Source organism: Diprion similis, chromosome 3 (assembly GCF_021155765.1).
Source record: "Diprion similis isolate iyDipSimi1 chromosome 3, iyDipSimi1.1, whole genome shotgun sequence".
NCBI classification, from domain to species: Eukaryota; Metazoa; Arthropoda; class Insecta; order Hymenoptera; family Diprionidae; genus Diprion; species Diprion similis.
The window spans coordinates 235093-261551 of record NC_060107.1 but is presented as its reverse complement, the minus strand read 5'-3'; the positions used below and the strand labels follow the sequence as shown (position 1 = coordinate 261551).

The window sequence follows — 26459 nt, the reverse complement described above, 5'->3', positions numbered from 1 at the left end:
CGGAAGGCTGAAGCTCACTTCGGTTCAGACTTTGCTCTCAAGCACACGCACCATGAATACGTCCCTGATGGTCGTGAACAGCCAGGCAGTGATCAGCAGCGCGCAACAGCGGGCTGCAATTCGAATGGAAACTGACGAAGCAGTCAGCTGACAAGCATCCCAGCAGAAATAGCTAGTAATTATCGTCGTTTCGACTCTACCTGTCTATGTGGACATACTCATGTGTAAACCTGAAACTAACTGCCTCTGCAGCGGTCGTCAAGGCGGAAGCGCTGCGTGGAGTAGAGCTAGTTTGGTTTGGCATTTCTGAATTCAATGCTCGATATGTTGTGCCGAGGTCGTTCTGACGGCATCTGACGGCAAGAAATCAGCCCTTATTACCTTGACCCTGTAATTAACGCTGGGACGCTCAGCGTCCCACCTTTTTTTTGCAGCTTTTTATTTCTTATACTTCGTTTTTTGTAACAACTGCCTAGTTTATTGGTTCCACATGGTCGCTGACACATTTCCAAGTTTATAAAAAAAAATGTATCTACTTTATATTGAAGAAATATTTTCTATTAATTTACCATGAAAATCCGAATGCCAATTCTTACACAAACTTAATACACGGCAAAAATGTCTTCCGGTATTTTTTCCAGATTTTTTCCTTTGATGTTTTTGTTTGTCCACTATATTAAAATTCTTTCAGGAAATGTCCGATTGTCCCACTGATTGTGAGGTTCGCGCGTACTTACCTACACTGTATACATGTGACGACTCATTTACTATAATTATAGTTATGCTCAAGTTGTTATGAATGTAAATTTCAAGTGGAAGAGAAAAAAATAAAAAGAGATAGAGGTAAAAATAGTTGAGAAGCGTGACCGTATTTCAAGAAATGTTTGTGAACAAAAGTACATAAATTTTTCGCTTCGCTCGCTGTTATCGCGTAAATTGATAAAAATTCCTTTCGAATTTCATTGTTAACGGAACCTTTTAATAAAATATGATGCGAATCTTTGAGAGTAGGAAGCGAGATAGCAAGCTTTGCATTCGGATATTGAATTTTTTTTCGTATTTATTATTTAAGATTATTCGACCGAAGTTTGTTCCAGTAAGTCGTCGCTGCGCAAGTGTTCTTATTGTTCGTATAAGTAGCTCAAAATTTAAATACGATTGTGTTATATTTTGTAAATGATTGAGGTAAGGTATATCAACTGCAGTATAATATGTGGGTTGAGAAATATTGTTTTTCAAAATATTTAATCTACAGATTGTGTAACTGATGTTCAACAACACGGGTGTAACCGCGTTGTCCAATATGACAGTGGATTATTATATCAGTAAAAGATTCGTTTAGAATATTCCAGTGATTACAACCGAATGACTTGACAATACTGCATTGGGCAATACTACCAGTACACTACTGAAAATTGGTTCAAGCGTATCTTCAATACATAACAAACAGCATTAGATGACATGAACAAATTAGGTTTTTCGGTGTTTTTTTCCAACTGCTATACTATCCATATCTCGTCCCCCTCCATCAGCTGGGCGCCCTGATTCGTTATCAAAAGATGTCCTCACTCATCCCACTATTAAGTGGTTTAGGTTTTAAAAACACATGTAATGCACATTTCCTTCTGGTAACAAGTTTCACGTTGACTGCAGTTGGGTTTCTACTCTCCGAACGCTCTATCTATTCGTCATTGAAACATACGTTGACGGGTTGTTCGATTTGCTATAATAATCTGTATCGTATGTTAAATACGAAAATGAACCGCCAAAACTTTTTTGAAAATACGAAGGTAGAAGTAAGTACAAGTGTTGGTACAAGTATGGCTGCGTCATATTCATGGATGTATATTCATGGATATAAGTTTTGTTTTTAGAATGGTGCTGGATGCAGAATCGAAAACAACGTATTGAAAGGTGACGAGGTCCGTTTTAACGTCAATTACAACAGTGTCGGAAAGTTTATACTGGATAAATTGGAAAGTAATCCAGATGCGGCGAGTCAGGTAAAGCGGACTTGCAAAATATATATACATAGAACGAAAAGTTAAAGCTGTGACTAGTTTAGTTTATTACAGTTACATTTAATTTAAGCGTAGTAAACATAGTGATTTTATCCTGTTATTTCAGATTGATACCGCCAGCGGTGAATTATACACATGTAAAGAGGTAAGAGAACGAAGCGTTAGGTGCGCTCTGTGGATGAGGTCACAGGGCCTACTTCCACGGGATGTCGTCGCAATCTGTAGCGAACATCATTTGGACGCTGTGTTGTCCTACTTTGCGTCATTGTACCTCGGAGCTACCTTTAGTCTTTCAAATGCTTCGCTGGAAATAGGTGATTGATTTACAGATGATATTATTGGTGTTGCTGGTTGATCGTTAGATCAATTTATTTAAGATAATACCTAAAATGGTTCATTACGCTACTCTTTGAACTGAATATGCCGTGAATTTTCGAGTTTCGTGGCTGACTGCGTAAAACATCAGAGTGTATTAGTGACCCTCCTCGGCCCTACGAAAACTCAGTGTATAATGGTTATTAAAGAGATGGAATTATTGTTGCAGCGGACCTTCACCACCGGTTTACCATCCTTAGACCAAAAATGATATTTGTCAGTGAGAATGCAGTCACAGCTGTTACCGCGGCCGCTAAAACAGCAAATATTGATCCAAAAATAATTGTTTTTGGCAAATCTACTGATTTCCTCGACTTCGAGAGCGTAATTGCAGAATCAAGTGCTGACCAAGTCAAAAATTTTGAGTGTACCCCGATCGAGTCATCGAGGGAAATTGCTTCGATAATGTTTTCCTCCGGTACAACTGGTTTGTCAAAAGGTGCCGGGATAAGCCACGCATCTCTCCTGATGCAAGCGTGCACAACATCAGAACAGTTCGGTATGACCGGGCAAATTTGCCTGCACTTTGGAATATTTGATTGGATCACTACGATACACTTTATATTCATGAGTCTGAGCTTGGGCATTCCTAGACTCATAGTAAAGGCCTTCGAAGAGCACTCAGCTTGTGCCCTGATGGAAAAATACAAAGTAAATCATGAGCCTTAGTAGTTTAACGATAAGTATTTTTTGCATGTCTAACAGCGGAGTCGGCGGTATAACAATTTGTTCTGACATGCGTTTGGAAAGTGAGATTTGCAAAACCTGCGGAGCATGCGTAAAATGCCCCATTTCTGAACAGTGCTATAAACGAGGCTCGCGCATGCGCTCAACTAATATTCTCAATTTCCTGGACCAGTGCGTTCTTAACGCATGCGCACTTTCCGATAGCCTCATTTTATGTACAGACCTTACGCGCCATCAGTGACGTAATTGGATTATGTTCAACATAAATTTTGTGTGTGCGCAGGTTAGGTTAGGTTTCTTGGAACCGGGTCTGTGCTTTTGTGCCCCTTGATTGCTCTTGATATACTTCTGCCAAATTGATATATTACATCTGTTTTCTTCTCAAATCAAACTTTCCTTTACAATAGGAGTTGGGTAAAATAGCGTGAGTCATCCTCTTTCCGCACTTACGTAACACAGTATACTATGGTTTCCAGGTTAACTGGGTTTTCATGTCTCCGAGTATGATCAACAAGTTAGTGAAATCCGACGCGTTGGATACACACGATCTTTCATCCCTAAATCGAATCATATATGGCGGGGCGCCGTTATCCGCAACATCGTACGAAGCCCTATCCAAGTACTTGCCCAAGGCCCAGATCATCGGGGCTTACGGAATGACGGAGCTTGGTGGTTACTTCGCAATTCAGCCGATTAACTCAAGGCTTGATGGTTCATGCGGTAAAATTCTTTATAATGCCCAGCTGAAGGTGATCGATACGGATTCAGGGCGCGTATTAGGGGCCAGAAAAAAGGGTGAATTACTGCTGAGGACTGACTTTATGATGCATTCTTATTACAAAAATCTCGAAGACACAGCTAAGCTCATTGACGAGGAAGGTTGGTCAGACTGCAAACCTTTCGTAATATTGTACTTCGCACGGTCGTTCAATTTCGATATGTTGATTTCTTCTGTATTCAAGGATGGATCCACTCCGGAGATATCGGATATTACGACGAAAATGGGAATATTTTTGTGATCGACAGAATGAAGGAGTTGGTCAAGTATCATGATCATCACATATATCCATCCGAAATCGAGAGTTTACTGTTGACTCATCCCAGAGTCAAGGAAGTGGCCGTCGTGGGCCAGCCTCGTCCTGGTGCCGACGACCTTCTGATGGCCTTTGTCGTTACGACAGCGGACTCCTTTAACATCAGCAACGAGGTGATTGTTTACATAATTCTGAGGATTCTCGAATATATAATATACCTTTCGCCGCCCGAGCTTCAACCTACGGGTCGATCCATAATCGTGCATCAGATTGATTCGTCGCAATTTAATTGACACGTTTTAGGTTATTGGAGCGGAATTAGTTGACCTCGTGGCCACCAAGCTTTCAGATTACAAACGACTTCGCGGAGGTGTCAAGTTCCTTGAGCATATGCCGAAGTCCCCGACTGGGAAGATCCGACGTGAAAAACTGCGACAAATCGCGAGAGATATGCTAAGTGCTGATGCCGCGGCTTGAAATGCGACCATAGCTGTTGAGAATTGACTAATTATAACCAGTTGAAATCATTTAAAAATAGTATTTTGTGTACCAAGAGCGGGAAACAACCCCTCGCCCTTCGTGTACGCCATTCTTTTTGTGAACACATGAATAGATTTTTCCTTTTTTTCCCCTTTTCGAAGGCATATTATCAATTCACATTGATCAATGAATGGCAATATGTATTTAAGCAGGAAATTAATACAATTTATATATTTTTTCACCACACGTGCGTGAAAAGTGGCCAAGTAGCCAATTTCATCTCAGTGGTGTAAAGATAGGTTCGTGGCTCTTCCCTGGAGCAATTGATACAACTATACAAAAATGTTTGAAATTCACAAGAAAAAAAAAATAATGGAAATAATCGTTTAATTAATACTACAGTAGTATATTTGAAAATCTTAGCACTGAGACAATATTTCCTCGAATAATAATAGTTTAGTAGATTGCAATGAGTTTACCAATATGAAATACTAAAAATAATGACCAGTAAAGAGTGTAATAATAGTAATTTTAACTGCTGACAATAACATTTCAATTGGAAAAAGTACCAATAGTAATTGACAACAATATATTATGAAGATTACTAATTTGAACACAATCTACTCGTAAATATCATTTCTATCCAGCTTTCGTGCGTTATCAACTTTTTTGTTTTTTTCCACTCCTCGGCTTATCAAATTAATCCCAATTTGTATAAATTGATACAACGTATGAACTCTATTAATTTTCCCCTGTTCACAGGGTATTTACTTGCACAAAGTGATGCCGTTACAGAGTCTGATAATGATACAAAGAACGAGAAGTAACAACAACCATCAGGTAGGTGACTTCAAATGTCTTCGAACAAATTTACTTCACCCAACTAAAAAGAGTTTTTAGGGAAGATCGGGAAGACCTATCAGGTCAAACACGTGTGGGCCAATGTTAGTTAGGATTTTCAATTGTAAGAAATAACCATCGCCCCCCCCCCCCCCCCGCATTCTCGAATGATAATCGAGGGATGATCAACGCCATTCTCATTGATGGCCCTAAAACTTAATTGCAAGTCAATTATATTGGCCAAGACAGATCATGGAATTGGCTTGCCAGGCACATCCAAGTTGGCAATTTAACCAAGCAAATTGCTTTCGAGACAAGACAACTAATAGAGCGGGAGAGACCATCCGAAGTCAGGCCATAATGGGGATTTTCCGGGAACGGGGATGTTTCTCAAGAGGAATGTGGGGCTCAAAGGCTTGCAGGTGCTACCAAATTGTCGATACACGGTGGCTTAATGGGGCTGTCAAAAGGAGTCACTGTTAGTTGTGGACGTGGGGATTCAAAAACAATCCATTCGTAGATGGGTCGAATCGAAATCGAAGAAAGCTTCGTTAGAATGAGTCGAATATCGAACAAAATTTTGTAAAAAAAAACTATGTATACCTAGAAGAAGTGTTTTTCGATATTCGTAATCAAGCTTTTCTAATAGTGTACATTTTCGACGGGTTTAAAAATATATACGGATGAAGTTCCTGGTACTCCTCCTGAGGTGAATTTTAACCGATTCAAAGTCACCCGTGGCGTCTGCCGTTCAGATCAAATAGATGGTAGCAGACGACACCAATGCCTTGAATCGGTCAGAATTCACCTTGGGAAGTGGTGTGCAAGCTATTCATGTGCGTGCCAATAATATTATTCCAAGCGATTGAAAAATCCGTCGCGACATTTGGTTTCTTTCTTTTTCTTGTCTGGGGCAATCAAGGGAGTGAAATTCAAAGTTGAGCCGACGGATTAAATTTGTTTGTTTCCCATCTCCGTAAATTCCTTTTGCAACATTGTGTACCACGTATTTCAGTAAGTTGGAACCGCGTTGAGGAAAAGAATATCGATATCAATTAACGTTAAAAATCAAACTCTCCAAAAACTTGATCACTGCGAAAATTTCAGGAGTGTACATAAAACTCGTATTCTGCACTGTGTATTATCGAGCAGCAAGAAATAACAAATCACCGGAACGTTACGTAAAATTTGTCAGTGAATGCCTTAAAAAAGAAAAAAATTAATAGTAATAATAAAGTTGAAGCTGTGGAATCGGTATCCTCTATAGGTAAAACGACGTCAAATCTATCTTCAATTGTTTGGCATAATTGATGGCGATGAGGTAAACATTTGCCCTTTTCTTGAGATTATGTCTTGTTTGAAAGCATTTTTTAACCGCATTCTTTTTTGTGACATATGCGTAATATAGGTGGAACTAAGCGAGATGTATACTACGTATTCGAACCCATGGAGTCAATTTCAAATTATATCTAGTCATTGTTTTGATTTTCGAGGGTGTACTTGAATTGTAACCAGTAGAGGGATTGCAGCCACCTGTGGCGCAGCAATGGCGTGACTTCTTCGTATAAATTGTTGATTACTGCTTACAGGAATGTTGACTCTTATGTTACACGCTGCAATAACGAGTTGATATTTAGTGTTGAAATATATACGTATCATAAAAGATGAGTAATATGCCTAATAATATACTTTGCTGCGAACTTGTTTCTCACCTCCTAAAAATTTATATCACGCACATATGTAGTATACATGCGAATATATAAGGTATTTACCATCATAGTTATACGTATTGCCGCGATTCACTCCAAGGTCTGAGCTTTTTAGATACGTTCTTTGTTTATCCCCAACAGTGGGGAAAACCTATATAAATTATCGAGTGGGTGTTGAATAAGTGAAATAAGTATCGCTTTTGTCAGGCAAGAATGTACGGCCTTTGCTTGAATTCAGCCCGACCAAATTGTCGCTTTATGGCGGTGCGAGCGAGTGAATGGCTTGTGTATTGCACATTGTATAGCCGTATTATCCGTTATTCGATGGCGAAACCCCACGATTCGTATTCAGGCGAAAAAGAAAAAAGAAGAGACAAAATTAAATAGCGAATTTATAATTCATAATTAAAATCAGACGTACTGAACAAATTTTTTTTCCTCCTCATAATTTGGCAAACATTTCGTCCGACAATATTATTTTTAAAATTCAACGAGAAAACAAATTTCTCGAATGTTGATTAGGTACTTTTACTCAAACTGGTTGTTTCCACGCCGTAATACAAAGAGAAAAATATTGTAATACTTTAATCTCTGCCCGGTGCCTTCGTCGGTAGGTTTTATGTTGTACGCTTGTCTCGCACGAGGCATAAATTAATTAAACAAAATTTAATAATCTTACCTTGTGTCCGTGAATATCGGGAGTCGGAGAACTTTGCAAACGACACAAGAATATATATTGTGTACCTACATACACCTTTATCGTGCAAGCTTTATCCAAGATATTTCATCCCTGACTACCTAATCGTGATCAACGTTCTTAGACTAACGGCAAAGCGAGCGAATTAACGGCTCATGTATTACACATTTTACAGCTATATATATATATTATCGGTTATTCTACGGCAAAGCGGCATGATTCGCATGCAGGCCAAAAAGAAGAAAAAAAAAAATGAGAAATTAATTTGGCCGGTATAATTACGAAGATAGCTTATTAGCTTATTAGCTATAATTACGAAGAGTTCGAGGATCTCGTTGTTAGTTGAAATTGAATAGAAAATTTTCGCCGTCGTTGTGGTATGTACGAATTTTAAGGGGGTAGTATAACTATCGCGCCGTTTGGGGAACGCATGCGTCCCCCGTGGAGAATCAAGTTCAACCTGGAGAATGGAAGCACGGCGGCTCAGTTAGCGCCGCGACGCGTCGCGACGCAACGCCCTCGACAGGCGCTCCCCGTCGTCTTGATCACCGGTTATGATAACGCGAATTGGTAAAAGGCCGACGGGTTGTTTTTGCTCTCCTAAGAGTAACTAGAAATTAAATCGCATCACGCTATGACGAGCTTTTCAGCCCTCGCTGTTATAAATGACGGAAAACGACTTGCCTGCACGAGACTAGAGAAACTTTCGGCACTTCTATACGACGGGAAGAAAGCAGAATCCAGCTGGCGGTCCTGAGACTATAATATTGCTCGTTAAATTTTAGAGCCTCTGTTATAAAGCTTATTGCGGGTAAAACTGGAGGAGAGGTATATAACCATCTCGCATAAAGGCTCGCTGAAATTTTTTTCACCTTTTTAACCGTTCAACGAGTATTCGCGCCTCGTCGCATCAATTGTTAAATATCTACGCGCCGTCCCAGTCGTCCTATAAAATAGCCGGATTCGCGATTACGAATATTCAACCGTCTCGCTGCTCAACCCCATTTTACAAGCCAACTCTTGGACACCGTTTCCAAAATCTTTTTCCCGTGACTGATGAAATCGTACGAACCCATCCAAAAAAGTGTGAATAATTTGAAATCGCGGATAGCTTTGGCCGTTCGGGGTCACGAGCTGAATGATTAGATCACTGGAATCACTTGAAGAATGTTTGCGGAGGGTTCTCCTGCAGAGATAAGGTAACGATAGCCACAAAATTCGATTATTATCCTGCTGTTATGTATTGTCATTAAAATTTGTTACACTTTTTACGCAGCTCGTTACAATTGTCGAGTATCACGGGTCACGGATATAGTGGTCGCACATATGATGATGAATTGAGAACGTATGATTTCTGATGGGGTAGGTTTACCACGAGGGTGATATAATTTACCGTGGCGGACAAGAACAAAGCCGTCCGACTTTGCATTTTTACTTTCGAAAGTATTGTCAAACAAAAGTTTTCGCGTACACCCTTACGTATGATAAGGAATTTAAGCAGTGAGCCTATAACTTTTATACAACCAATCTCAGATCGATCAACTGCAGATTTAAACTTTCAAACGGAAGTGTCGTATAAGTGAAAACTTCGTTTACAATCCTCTATTGTGGACCTGAAGCTTGTCGAACTTTGCAAAAAATCAATTGTCTAATCAATTCGAAGGATAATGCTACACCGGGAGCAGCGAGTGTTACAAATATTGTCAGCGTGACTATAGCTTTCCACGTGCGTATCATTTGGGCCAATTGTGAAACTGGACACAGCTGGACTTCCCGATGAAAATCAAGTCGAGATGGGTATACTTATTGTACGTATTATTACACACCATTCGATGAGTTCGATGCCCAGACGCCTAGTCGCCTCGATTCCATTTCAATGACTAATCGCAAGTCTAATTATAATTATTGGGCTCTTATTCTAATTTCTCATATTACAATCGTAATCACGGCACTCGATCAATCTCAGACTCGTGAAATTAATCTTAACCGTATAGTATTTTTTAAGCGTCTCCAGGGAGTCTCGCAGCTTGGGTATTCTAAGTAAGTATTGCAATCACTACACTTAATTAATACATGCCACGAGGTATGATACAAAGAAAGTAAAGTGACACGTTGTCCTCAGTGTTTGTTAAATTGGAATATTGAAAAATTCAATTATCTATGATAGGAATGTGGTGATTATCTAACGCCATAAAGCAACGATGACTTCGGGCAACTAAACGGAAAATAAATTTTCAATTTCCGCCGATAATTCAGGCTAGTGGAAATTTGGCGTGTACGAGTTCTTGACGAATAACAAAGCGGATATCTTGGAGTGTAGATCTATAATTCGGAAAACGAAAAGTGCTCGCTGGGTCTTTGTTTTCGCAAATTTTATAACTATGTATAAGGGTCGTCATCAGATATACGTCTCATGAATCTGAAGGCAACACCCAGGATATAAATTCTGCCTCGTTATCGCTTCCTGGTTGTAATATTTATGAAAGCCTGATTTTCCTTCTCCTTTTCTCTCCGACTTGCTTTTTCCATTTTTCCTTATTTGCCTATACTTCTCTTCCACCCCAGCCACTTTCCACTGCAACAACTTTTCTCTCCGCTGTACAAGCTAGAGAAAGGTGGCTGTCTCGTTTCACCCCATCTTTATGTTGATTTATGCTTCAATCTGGATTACAGAAAAGTCGCTACTGATATCACAAAATCCTGCATCGCACCGACGATGCATCCAGCACCAATAAATTATTAGAAAGTTGGAAGGATATCACGCGTTCACGGTCCTTCAAATTTTATCTATCGTTTCTCGCTTCCGAGGAGAAAATGAAAATCGAAAATGCGAGGAATGGAAAAACTTGGAACTATTTCTACACCGATTTCCCATTCCATTCGTGAAAATAAAATTACTTCGACGCATTGGTCGTTTTCGGCCGGGCTTTTTTTTCTTATTTTTTTCTCATACGAATACCCACTCGGAAATGGACGTGTCATGTTTTCAGCGTCGGGTGGTTCGAAATAAACCAACTTTCCACATACTTGGTACGTCTGAAAGGGAAAGCACACCTAACTTTTTTACGTGTAATATACGAGTATATCCGCAGACATGTGGCAAGAATGTAAAAAATCTTTTACGTTGTTGGTAATCAACTTTTTACCTGTAATTCAACTAAGAATTTGCAGAGTTTGAGCAATTGCAATGATTTTTTTCGCGATAAATTCTGCTGTTGTAGAAGCGATGAGAAGCTGTTTCAACCGTCAAAAATGTCATTTTGAAGATATTGAAATGAAAGTTGAACATTTTCAATTCGATTCCAATTTTTACTTGTTTATATCACTTGAATAAACAGTAAAAATAATCGAAAACGATAATCAAGTCCGTAATTTCAAAGTTTCCCTTCCAATTTGAATAGCACACAATTTGTAAAAAACAAATAAACACTCGTCTGGAAAATGAGTCGTCTATTGTCATTGTTCGAAGATTATATTTATAGGAATTCACAGGTAATAAACCTTTTCACCCCAACGGGGCATCACGAAGCTCAAAATTTGGGTGTGTCCGGCACCATTACGGGGAGAAACGAATCACCCCGCTAGTAGTCTGTATCGGCGTTGCTTCAGCCACCGTCGCCGGCGGCGAAACTCGCGCCTAGAGCAACGAGTTAGTGCTTGACTCGATAGGGTTGCCCGTATTATCAGAGCTGCACTGCTGCCTCGTGTATTTCTGAGTTTTCTTAACCGTTTGCAGCATACATTTTTCCTTGCAGTCAAGTCCTTCGAAACTGTGGGTATGAGGATTCTCGAGGTCGCTGATTTGAAAAATGGGTTCAGATCTGTGAAATTTTCAATATTCAAAATGGCGGATCTAATGTAGTGAACTGAAATGTGAAAGTCATCGGAACGGCTCGTAAATTCATACTCAAGGGTTCTTCGGGTTACCAAATACGATTTCGCCAATGCGAACCGTCATCTTAATGCATCCCTTCATCATGCGAAATTCATACAAGTAGTTTGTGTAAAATGCACAAAAGACACTCCGGATATTGAATATTACAATTTTTATGCGAATTCGATTTCATCGACCCCGAAAATCCCCGAGTGAAAATTTCAAGCAAATCAGATCAGTTTTCATATTTTCAGTCGGCCACATTGGATCCGGTATATTGAATTTCCAAATTTTGACGTCTGATTCGTTTTCAGCGACCCCAAAACCCAAGATTACAGAGTTCCACTTTTCTAGTCCCCATCACCTTCCCACAATAACATTTCTTCTGTAAAAACAGACATTTTCAACACTTTGTTTAAATTATAAAAAAAAAAGAAAAAAAAAAACGATAGCGATATCTAAAGAATTGAACGTAAATCTTAAATCACCGATTCAAAAAAGGTACATCAGATACGAAGCGCTGTGCCGCAAAGGGTTGGTCGTCATCTGAATTGTAATCTTTGAGTAAAGAAATATCGGGAAACGGTAATAAAGTTCCTCGTTGAAATTGTGCACCGGACATACCGGAAATTGCGCATGCATCTGATAACTGCAGAGAATCAATCGCACTCACACTCGCGAATTGTAAGAATACTGGGTTATCCTTGGGAACAGACGTGCAACTCCAGCCATGGTCGAGCACCTCCTCCTCGTCCTCCCCCAATCGCCGACCGATATCGCATACTACCTATGACGTCTAGCTTCAACTATTGTCTATTATTTTGGCGCGATACCCGTGGGCACGACTGATTGGACCACTTGTTGTTTCAATACCTCAATCATATAGGTACGGGACTTTTATCAGATGCCGGGAATACTTCGGATCAGAACTGTCGAGTCGCCCATAAATGGAGATTATTTAGCGACACTTATGTAAAATCTCAACGGCTGTAACTATATGTATACCTGCACTGCAAATTCACGCTGCAGGCATACAATATAATATATCGAGACGGCTACGAGTAGAATTACTTGCCGAAGGGGGCAATGACGGGTTCCAATGGCACGGGTTATACTTGACATTGTTATAGCTACACGTGACAGATTGATGATAGCGACTGCATGACCATGTCAGCGTTTCAGCTCCAAAGTGGGTCGCATACCTCGCCTCGTTATTCTAGTTCTCGGCGGTCATGCAGCTCATACAATTTTGGTTGAGCGTAAACTTTGTTGCTTATTGTTCTAAAATGTTATCGTACCGCATTCAAGGTTGTACTCGATTTTTCCAACACCTAAAGGCCAGTCAGCCATAGTCATTCTCCTCTCCGCTATCGCGTGTGGAAAGGAATCGCTTCTATTTGCTCAATCCCTCCGGTATATAGAGACCACAGAAACTGGCCCCTCTACTTCCAGGGGAAAAAACTGCTCTCACTTTTCATGGTATTCAGTCTTACGGTGAAATGTCGACGGAATTAATTCGCGAATGATATGTTCCATGCTTTCGTACATCTCTGCAAGGGGAAAGAAAACGCACGAATACGGCACAACGAAAATAGAAATAGCTGATGATAGGGGAATGTACAGTGTACATGAATTTAATTATCATTTCCTGAGTTGAACCATTGATTCCTGAGAACATCATATCCGAGATTATTGATTCGTTGGGTTGCGGCACTCCCCCGCAAAGCTGACGTGTGCTGAATAGCAACACGGTTGTGTATTTTTGTTTTCGAATGAATAACTAAATTATGACCATTTTTTGGAAGAATTTTTCCGAAATGAATGGAAAACTTTCATTGTAACTAGCCAGTACTAGGGGGGGGGGGGAGGGGGGGGGGGTAACGTTAATTTGGGTAAAAAAGCTACATTTTTGTACATTTTTTTTAATGACACAGTTAGAATATATTTATTAAAACCAATAGTACATTTAAGTATAACATTCGAAGAATATTGTGTAAAATTCTGATGAAGAAATATTAAAAAATATGGCAATGGCGGCAATTATTCGGAAGCGTCTCGGAAAAAAGCAGAATTGCGGTGCTTCTCATAACTCGGTGCTGGGTCATCTGAAATCAAAAAATCAAAGTTCTTTCGGTAGATAATCGCTTTTCCCAGGTAACGCTGGGAGGTTTTTTCGAAATTTCAATTTTTCACTTTTTGGGAACACTTTGAAGTAACAAACGCGGTTTTGCGAAAAAAATCGGCTAATTTGTTATTGTAATATAAAATATATTAACAAATTTGAAAAAAACTCTCCAATGTTACCTCGTAAATTATGTACAGAAATAGTGTTCAAAATTCTAAAAGGATCGGTGCAGCAGTTTTGAAGTTATGAGGGGCACCGACTGTGAAAACGTGAATTGTGGGAAAAACGCTTTAAAGTTTTGAATACTAAAAAATTTGGAATAAAACGTTCGTAAGCGAGTTTTGTCGGCTTACCTTACACTGAATTTTCGATGCTGGGTCCATAAAGGAACTTCTTAGCATCCATGATGTCTAAAGCATTGGTTTAAGCCGCTGTATCTTCGTTAGTTTTGGTCCCATTCATCTCAAATTTTGACACAAAATTCTTGAAAGGTTGTCCATTCAGAAAATCAAATGAAGAAAATGCAAAAAAAATTAAATACCCCCCCCCCCCCCCCCCCCCCCCAATTATTGTAGGCGAAGAGAACTGTTCCAGTTAAAGCATACAGATGAAAGAGGAACAGTTCAAAAGAGTAAACCAAATTGGTCCCGGACTGAGTACATAAGCTTCACGGCTTATCGTTAGCTAAAGTGAAATCAAAATGCGTTGCTATACGATGTTGATCAATCATCTTTATCGTGAGAATTCTGATTACTTAATAGAGGTTTTATATTTTCCATTCTCATTATGCTCCGTTTTTACGTGGGCAGTAATTTTGTTGACGCAAGCAATTTTCCAGTCTCACATCCAAATCCCGCAGGCTATACCATGAAATGACGCGGTTGTTTTTACATTGCTTTGTAGGCTGTACCGTTAGGTGAATACGTCGTATTCAGGTCCTTGTACATTGCTATGATTTGTTGTCAATCCATTTTGCTTGTCGTTCACATGCTTTCGAAAACCATTGCGGACGCAGCAAAAAGGTAGAGGGTTCGAAATGGAGGGATAATCTTGTGATTTCAAAACATCACCGATCCCTGGCTTAGTAAATCAATCTTCGAAGATGGCTGATGGGGGAAGAAATATCATCGGGTGTCCGTACGTTGGGCGATAGATTTCAATGTTGAGGTTATAAACCGCGTGAACTACCTAGTCACGTTCGATATTATGCGTTCACAAAAAAGTGGGAAGGCAAGGTAAAAACTTGTCTCTTCTTTCTTCTTCAATTATACCTACATATGTACATAAATATCTATTCTATTACGTGTATTCCATTCGCGTATGAATATTGGCATGGGTGCAGTTCGCTCTGTTTTTCGTCACTTTCACCCTAGCCATATACATTAATTGGATATGAAGTATTTTGGATATTGTCAAGAAACAACCGCCGTGCGAACGATTAATCTTCGGCTTCGGTTCCGTGGCTCCAAATGTATAAGAGCAGGATTCTTAGGACACCTGGAGATAATAAAGCAGCATCACAGAATACCAGAGAGACTCCGCGTGCAGGAAAACTGTACGGCATGCAACGCTCCTTCCGCTGTAAGGCTGCTCGCAGGATAGAGAGTAATATCACCAGATGACGAATGCACGTACGCCATACGTGATCGGGATGTATTTCTCTCTCCGTACATCTACGTACGTAATATAATATGTAGTACATATAGCTATGGAATATTATGGGTGGTCGTCTCTACAGGTGTAAACATGTGTGAATACGCCAACGTTCGAATCTCGGTATCTCTATGCCTCTGGTCTGTTATACCTACCTATGTGCGGGAAAATTTCGGGAATGACGAATTTCAGCGTATAAAGGTGTAATTGTACGATGCATCAGATCAGGACGGGGATTGCGATGGGAATATCTTACAACTGCGTATAGCGATATCGGCTCGTCCCTGCAATTAGTAGAACGGCAACCCCGGTTCTGGACACAGATTCCTAAACCGACATCTTAACGACACTTAGCCAAGACACAAACCTTGTTCTAGAATGTTTTATCACTAAAATAGATATTCCCCCAACGCCGAAAATCCTAGAAAAAAGGTTTGAGTCTTTGCTAAGTGTAGGTAAAAAGTCGGTATAGCAATCTGTCTCGAGACCCGGCCTTGCTATTCTACTGCAATTCAATTCTTGTTTTTGTCATCGGTTTTAACAAGCAAGAGCATTATGGCTCTGCCTTTGCTGCCCTGTATAATATATGTACCTACTTCCTTTCGAGATAAAATACTTGTGACAAATAGTTGCGTACGCGACCTGGATTCATCGTGTTACACCCGGTGACTCGTCCCGGTCGCAGGAAGTCGAGCTGGTGCGTCGGGATGTTGCGCGGGAACTGGGATCGAACTAGATGGAATAAGTATTCGGTAAATAGGTCACGCGCTAACCGAGCACAGGGAGAAACGTCCGATACGTAACAGACGGAAATGTCTCGAAGGCAAAGAGAAGCCACGTCCAGTTACGATCGTGGGATATTGCGAGAACTGCATAAAGAGCGCAGGAAATAGCAGAACGAATCAAAATTAAAGAGGAAAAGCCCGCAAAACAGGAAAAATATGGACGGTGGCGTCAAGGGGTGGATAGAAGAAATTTCTCGAAGAGGGTGGCATGCTTATATTTGGTCGGATTCAACATATTCTGGAGTCAAGGTATAACTAGGATTTACCTATGCAGGATGAAGTTTGATTGCATAGAATCATGAATTTCGTTGGTGCCCTCACGGTTTACATAACCACGCTTGAGGAAATCTGCTTCCAGAGGTATACATATAGACTCTAGACTTATACTTTGGATATAGCCATTCTACCCACGTGTCGACACTGGAAACGAGGAAGAGATAGACGCAGATGGACAGAGAGGGTGGTCGATAGCGATGCGATATCCCCAGATGGATAGAGAGAGAAAGAGAGAGCGAGAAAGAAGTCCGTATCTGGCTTGTAAGGTTTCTCAATGGATTTAGTGCAAATTGAGATATGATATTTCAGGTCTCACTAAAAAGTGGCGAGAAATTGTGCAATGCGAATAAACGGCAAAGATTGGACGTACTATAGTCGATTGGAACTCTATAGGTACTTAAATCCCTCCATCATACGTCAATCTGACATGCCTCTTCACTGATAACCCTAAAAGGGTTTTACCTGGCAGGCATACTGATGGGTGGCTTCTAATTTTTGTTGATACATCCATTAATCTGTATTATGTAACCCAGCCGAGTCCCGGGCGTCACCAACATATTCCGGATTTTTAAGATCAATTTGTCATCAGCGGAGCGGAACTATAACACAAGTTTAAATACTGAATTAATCGAGTTTATTCCAATGCACACCGTATCGATGTTTGAACGGCAAGGACAGGATTGAATGAGTGATCTTGATTGATTACTCGAAGGATTCCGATGGAAAACGTTACACATTCTTTCAAGATGCATCCTATCGTTTCATTACGGATTAAATTCCCGCCGAAACTCGCAGATCAATCCGATAATCAATCTTTGGCAAGTTTTTCACAAAAATAGGGTGCAAGTTTTTCACATTCGGTGTACTCAACGCTTATGTATAAATTACGCATATGCCTACACAATGCAAACACACTTTGCTACCTGCAGGTGCTTTGGATGCTTTATTCCCATATTAGATGCTTATATTGTACCGTATTGGCCTTGCTTTTGTTGATATTCAACATCCAATAATTGAATGCATATAATATTACACAGGTTTCATTGCTGTATATAATATACATCTATATTTTATTTTACTAGTATATATATTATATATACATGTTTGGGAAGTCCAAGGGTTTCGTTTAATAAACAGTCACTGAAGCTTGGGTTTTGTATAATGTGAGCGAAGCAGTTCAAGTATTTCAAAAGCACGAGCTGGAAGCGATCGGTACATATACTTGAACTTGAAGGGAGGTCAAAGTGTGACAACGTGAGGAAATGGTATTTTACGGTCTTTTTTTTCTATACAGTGATAAAATCGTTTCAAACTTTGGGAAACAAGTTGTAAAAATTGTCAATTAGAATAGATTCTCACTGATTTTTAAGTTTTGTGGGACTCTAGTCATATCTGAATCCCATATCATCCCTCATTTGTTGCATGAATTTTTTCAACTTTTCACAATTATCATACATGCAAGCAGCCTGGCAAGTAATTATCGTTTTTCATAATTTGAAACGATTTTATCACTCTAGAAAGACTCTAAAGTATAAAATACTAGGATTTGTTCACTTCGCGGCACTCTGCCATTGCCTCGACAATGAAACAAAACTCTGCTGTAGGTATACGTTCAGTAGTGATTTTAAATTTGGCGGAGGGTGCGGACGTTCATTTGGAAAAAAATTTTGATCCGTCAAACTTGCCCGATCATTAAGAAGAATTCTAAAATAATTTCAACCCGATCGCAGCAACTGATTCCGATTTCTCTTACTTTAAGATCCAAGCGGTGGGAACTTTTTTTCACATAAATGTGCCTGTTACATAAGCCTGTATCTCTGCTCATTCAAATGAACGTTTGGAACTTCAAGCATACCATTTCGCACGCGAAAGTATGGAAAGTAGAGTTGCAATCAGTCAATCGTATGCTACATTATTAATGACAACGAATGCTTTCTTGTTTCAGGTAATCCAGACGGGACGGGTGCAGGAGGCACGGCTCCGAGGCTGAGGTTGCAGCGAAGAAGGAAAAACTGCCAAGTTTCGAGATAGCGCTCGCAGAGGTTTAAATTATATAAAGAAGTTTACCCGTATCGGGTAAGATTTGATAAATTCCGAGGGCAGTGAAACCGTTCTTTGGTTTTTAATCCGAGATTTGCGTGATAGGTTTAATCTACGAACTATGAGTAAAGTGGACAAGAATTTACAATTATGTATGGCTGTATCGATTACATCAATTGATTGACGAACGTTCGAGAAACGATGTTACGAAAGGATCGTAGAAACGGTTAAAGTATACCGTGCATTCCGAGATAAATAATCTCAATGATATTCACTAAATTTCTTTCTAAAAATGTTGCAAACGTAATCCCAACAAAATGACCGATGACGTCAACGCGACTGAATCGGTTTCACACTTGTGCTCACTGGCGGCGAACGGATCGTTGCAAGAAGATCCACGAACCGCATCTCTGAGGCGCATCAGTTATGGTATCATCCTGCCGGGAATTTGCTGTTTGGGAATCATCGGGAATATCCTCAACTTGGTGGTTCTCACGAGGAGAAATATGCGGGGAACTGCCTACATTTACATGAGGGGTAAGCATTCTCCTTTTGCGTTTAATATTCGCCCTTAAGTGATTGTATTATTTGTGATAGCGGGAATGCAAATGAACATTTGTTTTCATTCCTCATTGCTGTTCAAATGTTTTACGCACAAGCCGTATCGATCAAAATTTTTCCTCGATCGAAAAGAAAACATCGTGCTGCAAATGTAACGATATAATCGAAGGTGATACACAGAGCATTAATGGTAGGGTGAACTTGAGCGTAATACATCTTGATCGCGTTGCACGCGGTATCCCGAGTCCCCGACATATCGTCTGCTGTCTGGGGTATACGTGTCGAAAACCGATTGCTGCTGTACTACGTGAAACTTTTACGAGGGAAGTTTTCCCTGCGGGGCATCATGCTTTCCCAGCTTTGGTAATTGCAGAAAGGCGGAGGAGCACGTGACTGACTATACATACATCCATGTGCCTGTGGATATACATATACAGACGCATACACACATATACACACCACGATTGCGGATAGAGCGTCTTGAGTGCCCAGGAATTACCACGGATAATGACAGAGACAGGCACAGAGAAAGAGAGAGAGAGAGAGAAAAAAAATGTTCATAGTAATGAGATTTCGTAATAGTGGCAGTTAAATCCCGCGGAAAATGCAATCTGAAATCCCACATAATTGGTAGCCGTTTGCGCAACGACTCCATCGGTACGCGTTTCAAGTCGGAGAATAGCGAATATTAGAGGAAGTCGAGGCGAGTCGAGTCGAGCTGGAAGCTTATAATTGTCGCTGTGAAGTATACGGTCAACAGGTGGACCTGGATAGTTGAGGTTACCGCCCCCGCAAGTCCCAGACGAAAGGTCCTTGCATAAAAGAGTCGCGGGAGTAGGCGGCAATAAAGTGGAACCGACCAGTTTCACCAGAATATCTCTCATCCGCTTTGCTTTCATTCGGGTATAGTGGGTACAGCTCATTATCCTTCGACTTACGCTCACCCTCATACCTACAATCCGTCACCCAAGGGAAGTCGGGTAAAGCAGTAAAAATTTTCGAATCTTGTTTCGTACAGATAGTTACGTCAACAGTGTCTCAAGGTGTGTCACCTTCGTGCTTCATAACTATTCTTCTGCAGGCAACGGAGAAGGATGGGAAAATTCAATTTTCGCGATTTGAATAAATTCGAGGGAAGAGCGTCGTTATGCGTTTCACGTCAGTTATCCACACGACATGAGGTGGTTGCCTCCTCCAAACTTGATAAGGGAGAAAGTGTCAAGTCAAGATGAGGTCATGTTGTGACTGCGACAACGGCCTTCGTTCTTTTACTTTTCGTAGATGGCTGATTGCGAGTAGATATTAGTTTATGGATGCTCTAGGTATATCGACCAGTGGACAGTAGACCCGATGCCTTACCGAGGATCTCGAAACAGAGCGAATCGTAAATTATGAACTCACCAAGTTAACGGAGCGAATTTAAGACTGTAACTTGGTTGATGACAGATTGTAGAAATATCGACGAGACGTGAACGAACGGTATATGAATCCGTCAATCTGATTCGATTTGAAGTAGACTTTTTTATACGTTAATTTATTGAGTACAGAAATTTTTTTACTTCTGACCTACGCTTAAGAATTTTCTTTCAATTCAGAAATATAATTTGATATTTTGATTAATAGGCGGCAAAACGTTGTCAGGTGATCGTATACACAGTGTACAATCCATTCTACACTTCATCTGTTTTCGACTTTATGAAAATGGTGGCGTCAGTTTTATTCGCTTGTGCGCAAGGGTGTGTTTATAGGTGTATGGTTTTTGTGGTTCTTTGAATGTCCAGTAACTGGATTCCACCCCAGTGTCGAGAACCAACAGAGCCCTGCATTAGAAGGAAATGGCTCGTTGACTCGATTCTGTCTTCGTGTTCACTTCGGACTAATATAATCTAACCCTGTCACGTGTGCCTTTTTGCTGATGTAAGTGGAATTCGTATATTCAATTCTACCAGTCGACGATTTCAAACAGACGCGTCCGCGCCGGGTAATTTGTAATGCGGTAACCGCGTGTCCGCCAGCAGCAGATAATTGACTACTTTAACCAATAAACCATCTAACTGCAGGTATTTCCAACCAAATAGGATGATCCAGATTTCATAAAATTGTAATATGCCATAACTGAGATTGTAAAGCTCAATTACCTCATGTAGAAACAATCAATCTGTATAGACAAATTTGTCGATCAGTCGGATGTAGAATCGAATCCGTAAGTAGGCACACTGACTAGAGAAACGGTTGCACGTAGAATTAACTTGTGGAAGTTTTCACTCGTAGAACCAAAGCCCCCTCAAGAAAACGGGTGCAATTTGGTTCAGGGTCCCAGCTATATTGTCCCTGCTCGAGAGGTCATTTGATGTTAAGCGAGGTTAAACCCTGTTGTCTCCAGGGTAGCGCAAATTCCAACCCCAGGCGTTTCCGGATGAAGTTTAAACGGTCGCATATCCGGCATACGCCATTGTGGATAGAGGCGATAGATACCGGCGGCCCGAAATTGCAATCACTTGTGATTTAGATTCGATGTGAAAAGCAGAGCGTAGAGCGAGGAAGCTTAACTTTGTCGACGTACTTTTATAAATTTTCAATTAAATAATAAAATTTACGTTTTCAATGCGCATTTCTATTTCATTCTGTTCCACAGCTGTTTGAAACAAATCGTAAACATAGTTTTCGCTCGTCGTCGACATAACAGAATTATAGAAAATTCATCTAACCTGTTCTTCGCTAAATTTACATACTTCTGCGCTATTGAGCCCTGCATATGCCCCAGTGAAGATACAATACTGATATATTGGTAATGTCTGCGGTGCAGCGTATAGCACAATTTTCCAGATGAAAAGACAAATGAATAATAATTTAAACCTCAGTCCAGGACTGATCACCGCCAATATTCTAGTTCGCCTTACCGTGAATGGTATTAGTAAACGTCTACTCACATTGTGTGTATTGTATTTACTACACTAAACATTTTATAGTTATCACGTTCGATATGTATACTAGGTAAGTGAATATGAAGAATCAGTTTATTGCGGGGACTTTACAGTGAGATCCGTTTGAGATATTAGTTGCGAACGAACGATACGAAACCCAACACATGACCAGCATTTCCCAAATATTTTCTCTCCAATACCTAGTGCCTATCTTCATTGTTACAATGTGCTCAATATGAGAATTATCGAAAAACTCAGTTGTTGTATCGCATTAACCCAAGTTCGTTAATTTCTCATAGTATTGAATAAATATTATTACTGTTTAAGATTGAATGACCTTAGAAAAAATTATACAAAGATCAATGATCCGGTAGCATAGGTTGGTTCGTACGTTGGTATAATGGACACACCGGATATTGTACAGACAAAGTAATTCCATTAAGCGCCAGGAATTCTCACACCATATTTGAATCTCAAGTTTCCTGGAGGTATCGATTGGGCTAATTTTTTACACAAGGGGGTTCCGACAAGGTTTGGCTCCTTCATTTATGTACATGTCTGAGAATTTCTTAACAATCTTCCATGCTAATTTTGCTCATAGTTTACATCCTAGTAGGTGAAATAAGTCTAAACTGAGAAAAAAAAACATCGTACTAGTTCACGTGATACGATAATGAACTTTTGTGGGTGAACGGTAAAAGCAAATGAGAAACGATGAGTTTTTCATTCAGACGTATAATCGTCGATTAAATTTAGCGCCAAATTCCTAAATCCTGTGGCTTAGGGTCATCCTCGTTTGTTCCAGTAATCCAGGTGACAGAACAAGATGAAAAATCCATATCAGACTTTGAGGAATATGGTTATGGCCAAAACTTACGAGAAGAAATATTCCCTACTGAAAAAAATTTTCGACGTGCTTTCGTCACACGGAAATCAGTTAGTCAAGATTTCTTTTTTCCTTTTGCAGAGCTTGATAAATATTGAGAAACAAGTGTGTTGTATGTTTCGAGTAATCTCGACCTTAGAAGGCATAAGAGACATTAGTTTTGTATTGATTGCGAGTGTTTTTCCCTTTTTGTAACCGGAGGACTAGAAACTTTTCCTTGAGTTTTTCGGTCACTATACCAAGGACTAAAGAAATCACGACAATACTTCGACCTGTCTTCACCGAACCCTCGTGTTGTTTGCGACTTTAGGTACCTCGAAATTTCTTGCTCGTAAAACTTTTATCAACTTGAGGACGTGAGCTAGTAGAACTTGGGCAAAAACTATCGACGAATTCATAGAAAAAATGTATAATTTATGGCTGTCACCAAACAGCTGTACACCTATATATATATATATATATATATATATATATATATATATATATATATATATATATATATATATATATATATGTACATATAATGTATATACGTAGATAGATGTATTATATGAAGGTATGCTATACATCGTTATTCTATAATCGATTGGTACTCGTTTGATCCTCATTCAACTTTACATCCTGTGTAGAATGCTGATCATGCTATCGTTTATTTTTAATTGACATAAAAACGAACCATCGATTCATTGGGCTTCTACAGCTTATCTTTTCCACGTTAAAATGTGCGGATACACCTTGACTGAAAACTATTGGTCTACTTTAAAGTGAATTAAGCCGGAATAACGATTTTTTCGCGATACTTTTCATCACCGTTAAAAGGGAAGAGTCTACCGGTCTGTCCGACAAACTTCTGCGGTGATCTGAAAAACAGCCGAGTGAAAAATCTGGAACTGACAGGACTTGGAAGCCAAATGAAAAAGACGTCTTGAAAGAAAAATTAAAATAGAAGATTTCTGAAAACCAAAAAAATTAATAAATTAAAGAATAAAATAACTATATAAACTGGGAAAAACATAATCGTTCATTAAGAAAAAGTAATGAAGAAGAAAAAGCATAGGTTTGTCGGTTGAACATTGAGAATTTATTCATAGCCGTTAGAACCGGAAGTTCAAACTAAACCGGGTACAGCAATTCTTCATGCCCGATATTTTTCTGAAAACCTATTTTTTAGTTTATAGAGTTTCGAAAACTTGAAGATTCGTTCAAATTCGAAAAAGTGGTTTTCAACCGAAGCCATTACTATTCGTTTACCACCAAAGGTGGTGAAAAGTAAAGTAGAAAAGCACTCTTACGCCGAAAATACTGGTTCTGAGCCAACGCCTGTTTAGTGAATAAGAATAATTTTTGTTCGGACTATTGCGATCTCCTAACTGCCGCGCCCGATTGATTCGAATCACCGAGAATTCCGAATCTCGTTTGGGCGAGGAGGGGGGCGCGCAATCTACATTTTGGTTCAGTTCATCACGGTCCTTCTCCGAGCGAGGATGGCTCCGGACTCTCTCACATACGGCTCTACTGAGCAGAATATACATATACGATGGTCAATAGTCGAGGTGAACAACCATGCGGTTCTAGACTCTCCGACTCTCAGTCGAGGTGAGCGGCCGTGTAGTTCTAGATTCTCCGACTTTTGACTATGCACTCCTTACCAAAAGAGGACAGCAACAGCTGACAAATCCTCGGTAAAGGGCATCACAAACACTCACTCGAAAGTAACACGCAAACCAGAAATTAAATACAAACAATCACACGTTAAGGTGCGAGGACCAAACGTGCTCTATAAACACTTACATACGCAAATACGCTATTGTCACAACTTCGTGGGTTTTTATGCCACAAGGCTTTTCCCACAAGAGCTAATAAACGTAGAAAATTCGATATCTCAAATGCGAGTTTTTCATTCCATAAATCTTATTCCTTTATCCCTCCTATTTTCAAAAAAAAAAAAACGTATGTACGAAAATACGCGGCAACTTCACAATGAAGGAATTTCGACAATACAACGCCTATGCCTGTTAAATGACTGTCTTTTGCTAGAAGTTCCTTAATTACATTCGGATACTGACGTGTGAATATATGTATATGATGTACTTCAACTTTGCCGTCTCTTGAAATTTGACCTTAGCGTCCCTCGAGTGTCGGGTATTGAGGCCCACTTCTAGGTGAATCGAAGTAAATAAACTTGCGAATCGTTAAAGGTAACAAAGATGCTGTCTGCTCAAATCATTCTCAGCTTATAAAAATCGGTACATATGTATAATATATCAACATGCAGTAGAGCTGATGTGCTGATATCGATTGCGGACCTCGTTTTCTCAAACTTCGTTACTTTCTAACTATATAGCTATAGTACTTTTGATTTGTATTTCTTGGACTCTGCCCATAGATACCAGAGTACACGAGATAATAAGGGCTGGTCAATCATAATTTTTGACACCCGAAAATTGAAGATGGGTGCTGAAAAATGGATAGCAATTCGAAACTGATACTAGTTCAAATATATATATATATATATATATATATATATATATATATATATTCCTATGATGAACGAATGCCGAAAGTGCTGCCGTATTAAATTGCTCGCGCGGTAAAGGGTTAAAGCGCAGGAAATTTCCTTTGATATTCGAGACGGTAAAACGACTTCAGTCGTTCCAAAGATAAGAGAACAATTTTCTGCCAAGGCCTCGAGTTGCTCATTACGTTTGTAATGATTTTCCACGATGTTTTGGCTGCGCAACTTTACGCGACTTTGCTTCAGACACCCTATGCAAGATTGACGTAGGTAGTTTGATCTGTAATCTATATCCCTGATAGAGATTCATTTATCTCGCTCGGCTTACGTGTCGTACAAAATTATAGCACAAGAGTTAGGACTAGTGGCAGAGACACAACAATACAGTAACAAGGCCTAATTTTCATGCCCGTGGCTCATTAATTTTCCGTCAATGCTGTAGTTGGTTTACTCGATGCGGGCGCCCCAACTATATGGTTACAGTCTGAACAATGTCTCGGGCTATCGTCCCTGATTTTGAGCATCACTCAGATACAAGTTCCAAGAAACTTTCCCCACATTTTAGGTTCGATCGGTTTTAGCTTGGAAGATATTTGCCTACCGAGTGCGACTAACTATCAAGCATTCGTAGTAGATAATGCGCGACCACTTGCAGGTGGAGACAGAGTTCAATTATAATGGAGTTGTTGAATTTTAAATGGAGGATACCGTGAATGATGTACGAACGTGAAACTTGGAGGTGCCGCCAATGGGGGTTCTGGGAGGAAGACAAAACGAATTTGAGTCGAGACCCTTATTACGCCTTGAGTGTTTGTTGGGACATCCGATGCCAGGCACTATTTTACCCTGTTTTCGTACAGGTCTCATATTTTCTATTCTTACCTCGTCTACTCTTCGGTGTTTACAATTTGTACGGATAGACTTTGAATGTACAAATTGTAGCCCATGTACAACTGAGCTTGTAGATTTCATAGAAA

The 26459-nt window shown here is 39.9% G+C and overlaps 2 protein-coding genes across 3 annotated transcripts in view; both read left to right on the top strand.

The window, feature by feature from the left end:
• On the top strand, positions 1-20303 carry LOC124404473 (4-coumarate--CoA ligase 1-like). 2 transcript variants are annotated; one of them, XM_046878614.1, is made up of 9 exons: positions 1-175; positions 1875-2003; positions 2128-2335; positions 2566-3047; positions 3560-3962; positions 4046-4290; positions 4421-4634; positions 18810-18813; positions 20291-20303. In XM_046878614.1, the coding sequence occupies exons 3-7, from the start codon at positions 2200-2202 to the stop codon at positions 4592-4594; spliced, it is 1440 nt and encodes a 479-aa protein (XP_046734570.1). In that variant the 5' UTR covers positions 1-175; positions 1875-2003; positions 2128-2199; the 3' UTR covers positions 4595-4634; positions 18810-18813; positions 20291-20303. The 2 variants fall into 2 exon arrangements, with proteins under 2 accessions (XP_046734570.1, XP_046734569.1); XM_046878613.1 differs by lacking the exons at positions 18810-18813; positions 20291-20303 and having other exon boundaries at positions 4421-4708.
• LOC124404474 (probable G-protein coupled receptor B0563.6) overlaps positions 18832-26459 on the top strand; it is a 22450-nt gene continuing 14822 nt past the window's right edge. Inside the window, exon 1 of the mRNA XM_046878615.1 lies at positions 18832-19133. Coding sequence (XP_046734571.1) covers positions 18914-19133 — 220 coding nt within the window. The 5' untranslated portion in view covers positions 18832-18913. The remainder of the gene's footprint in view (positions 19134-26459) is intronic.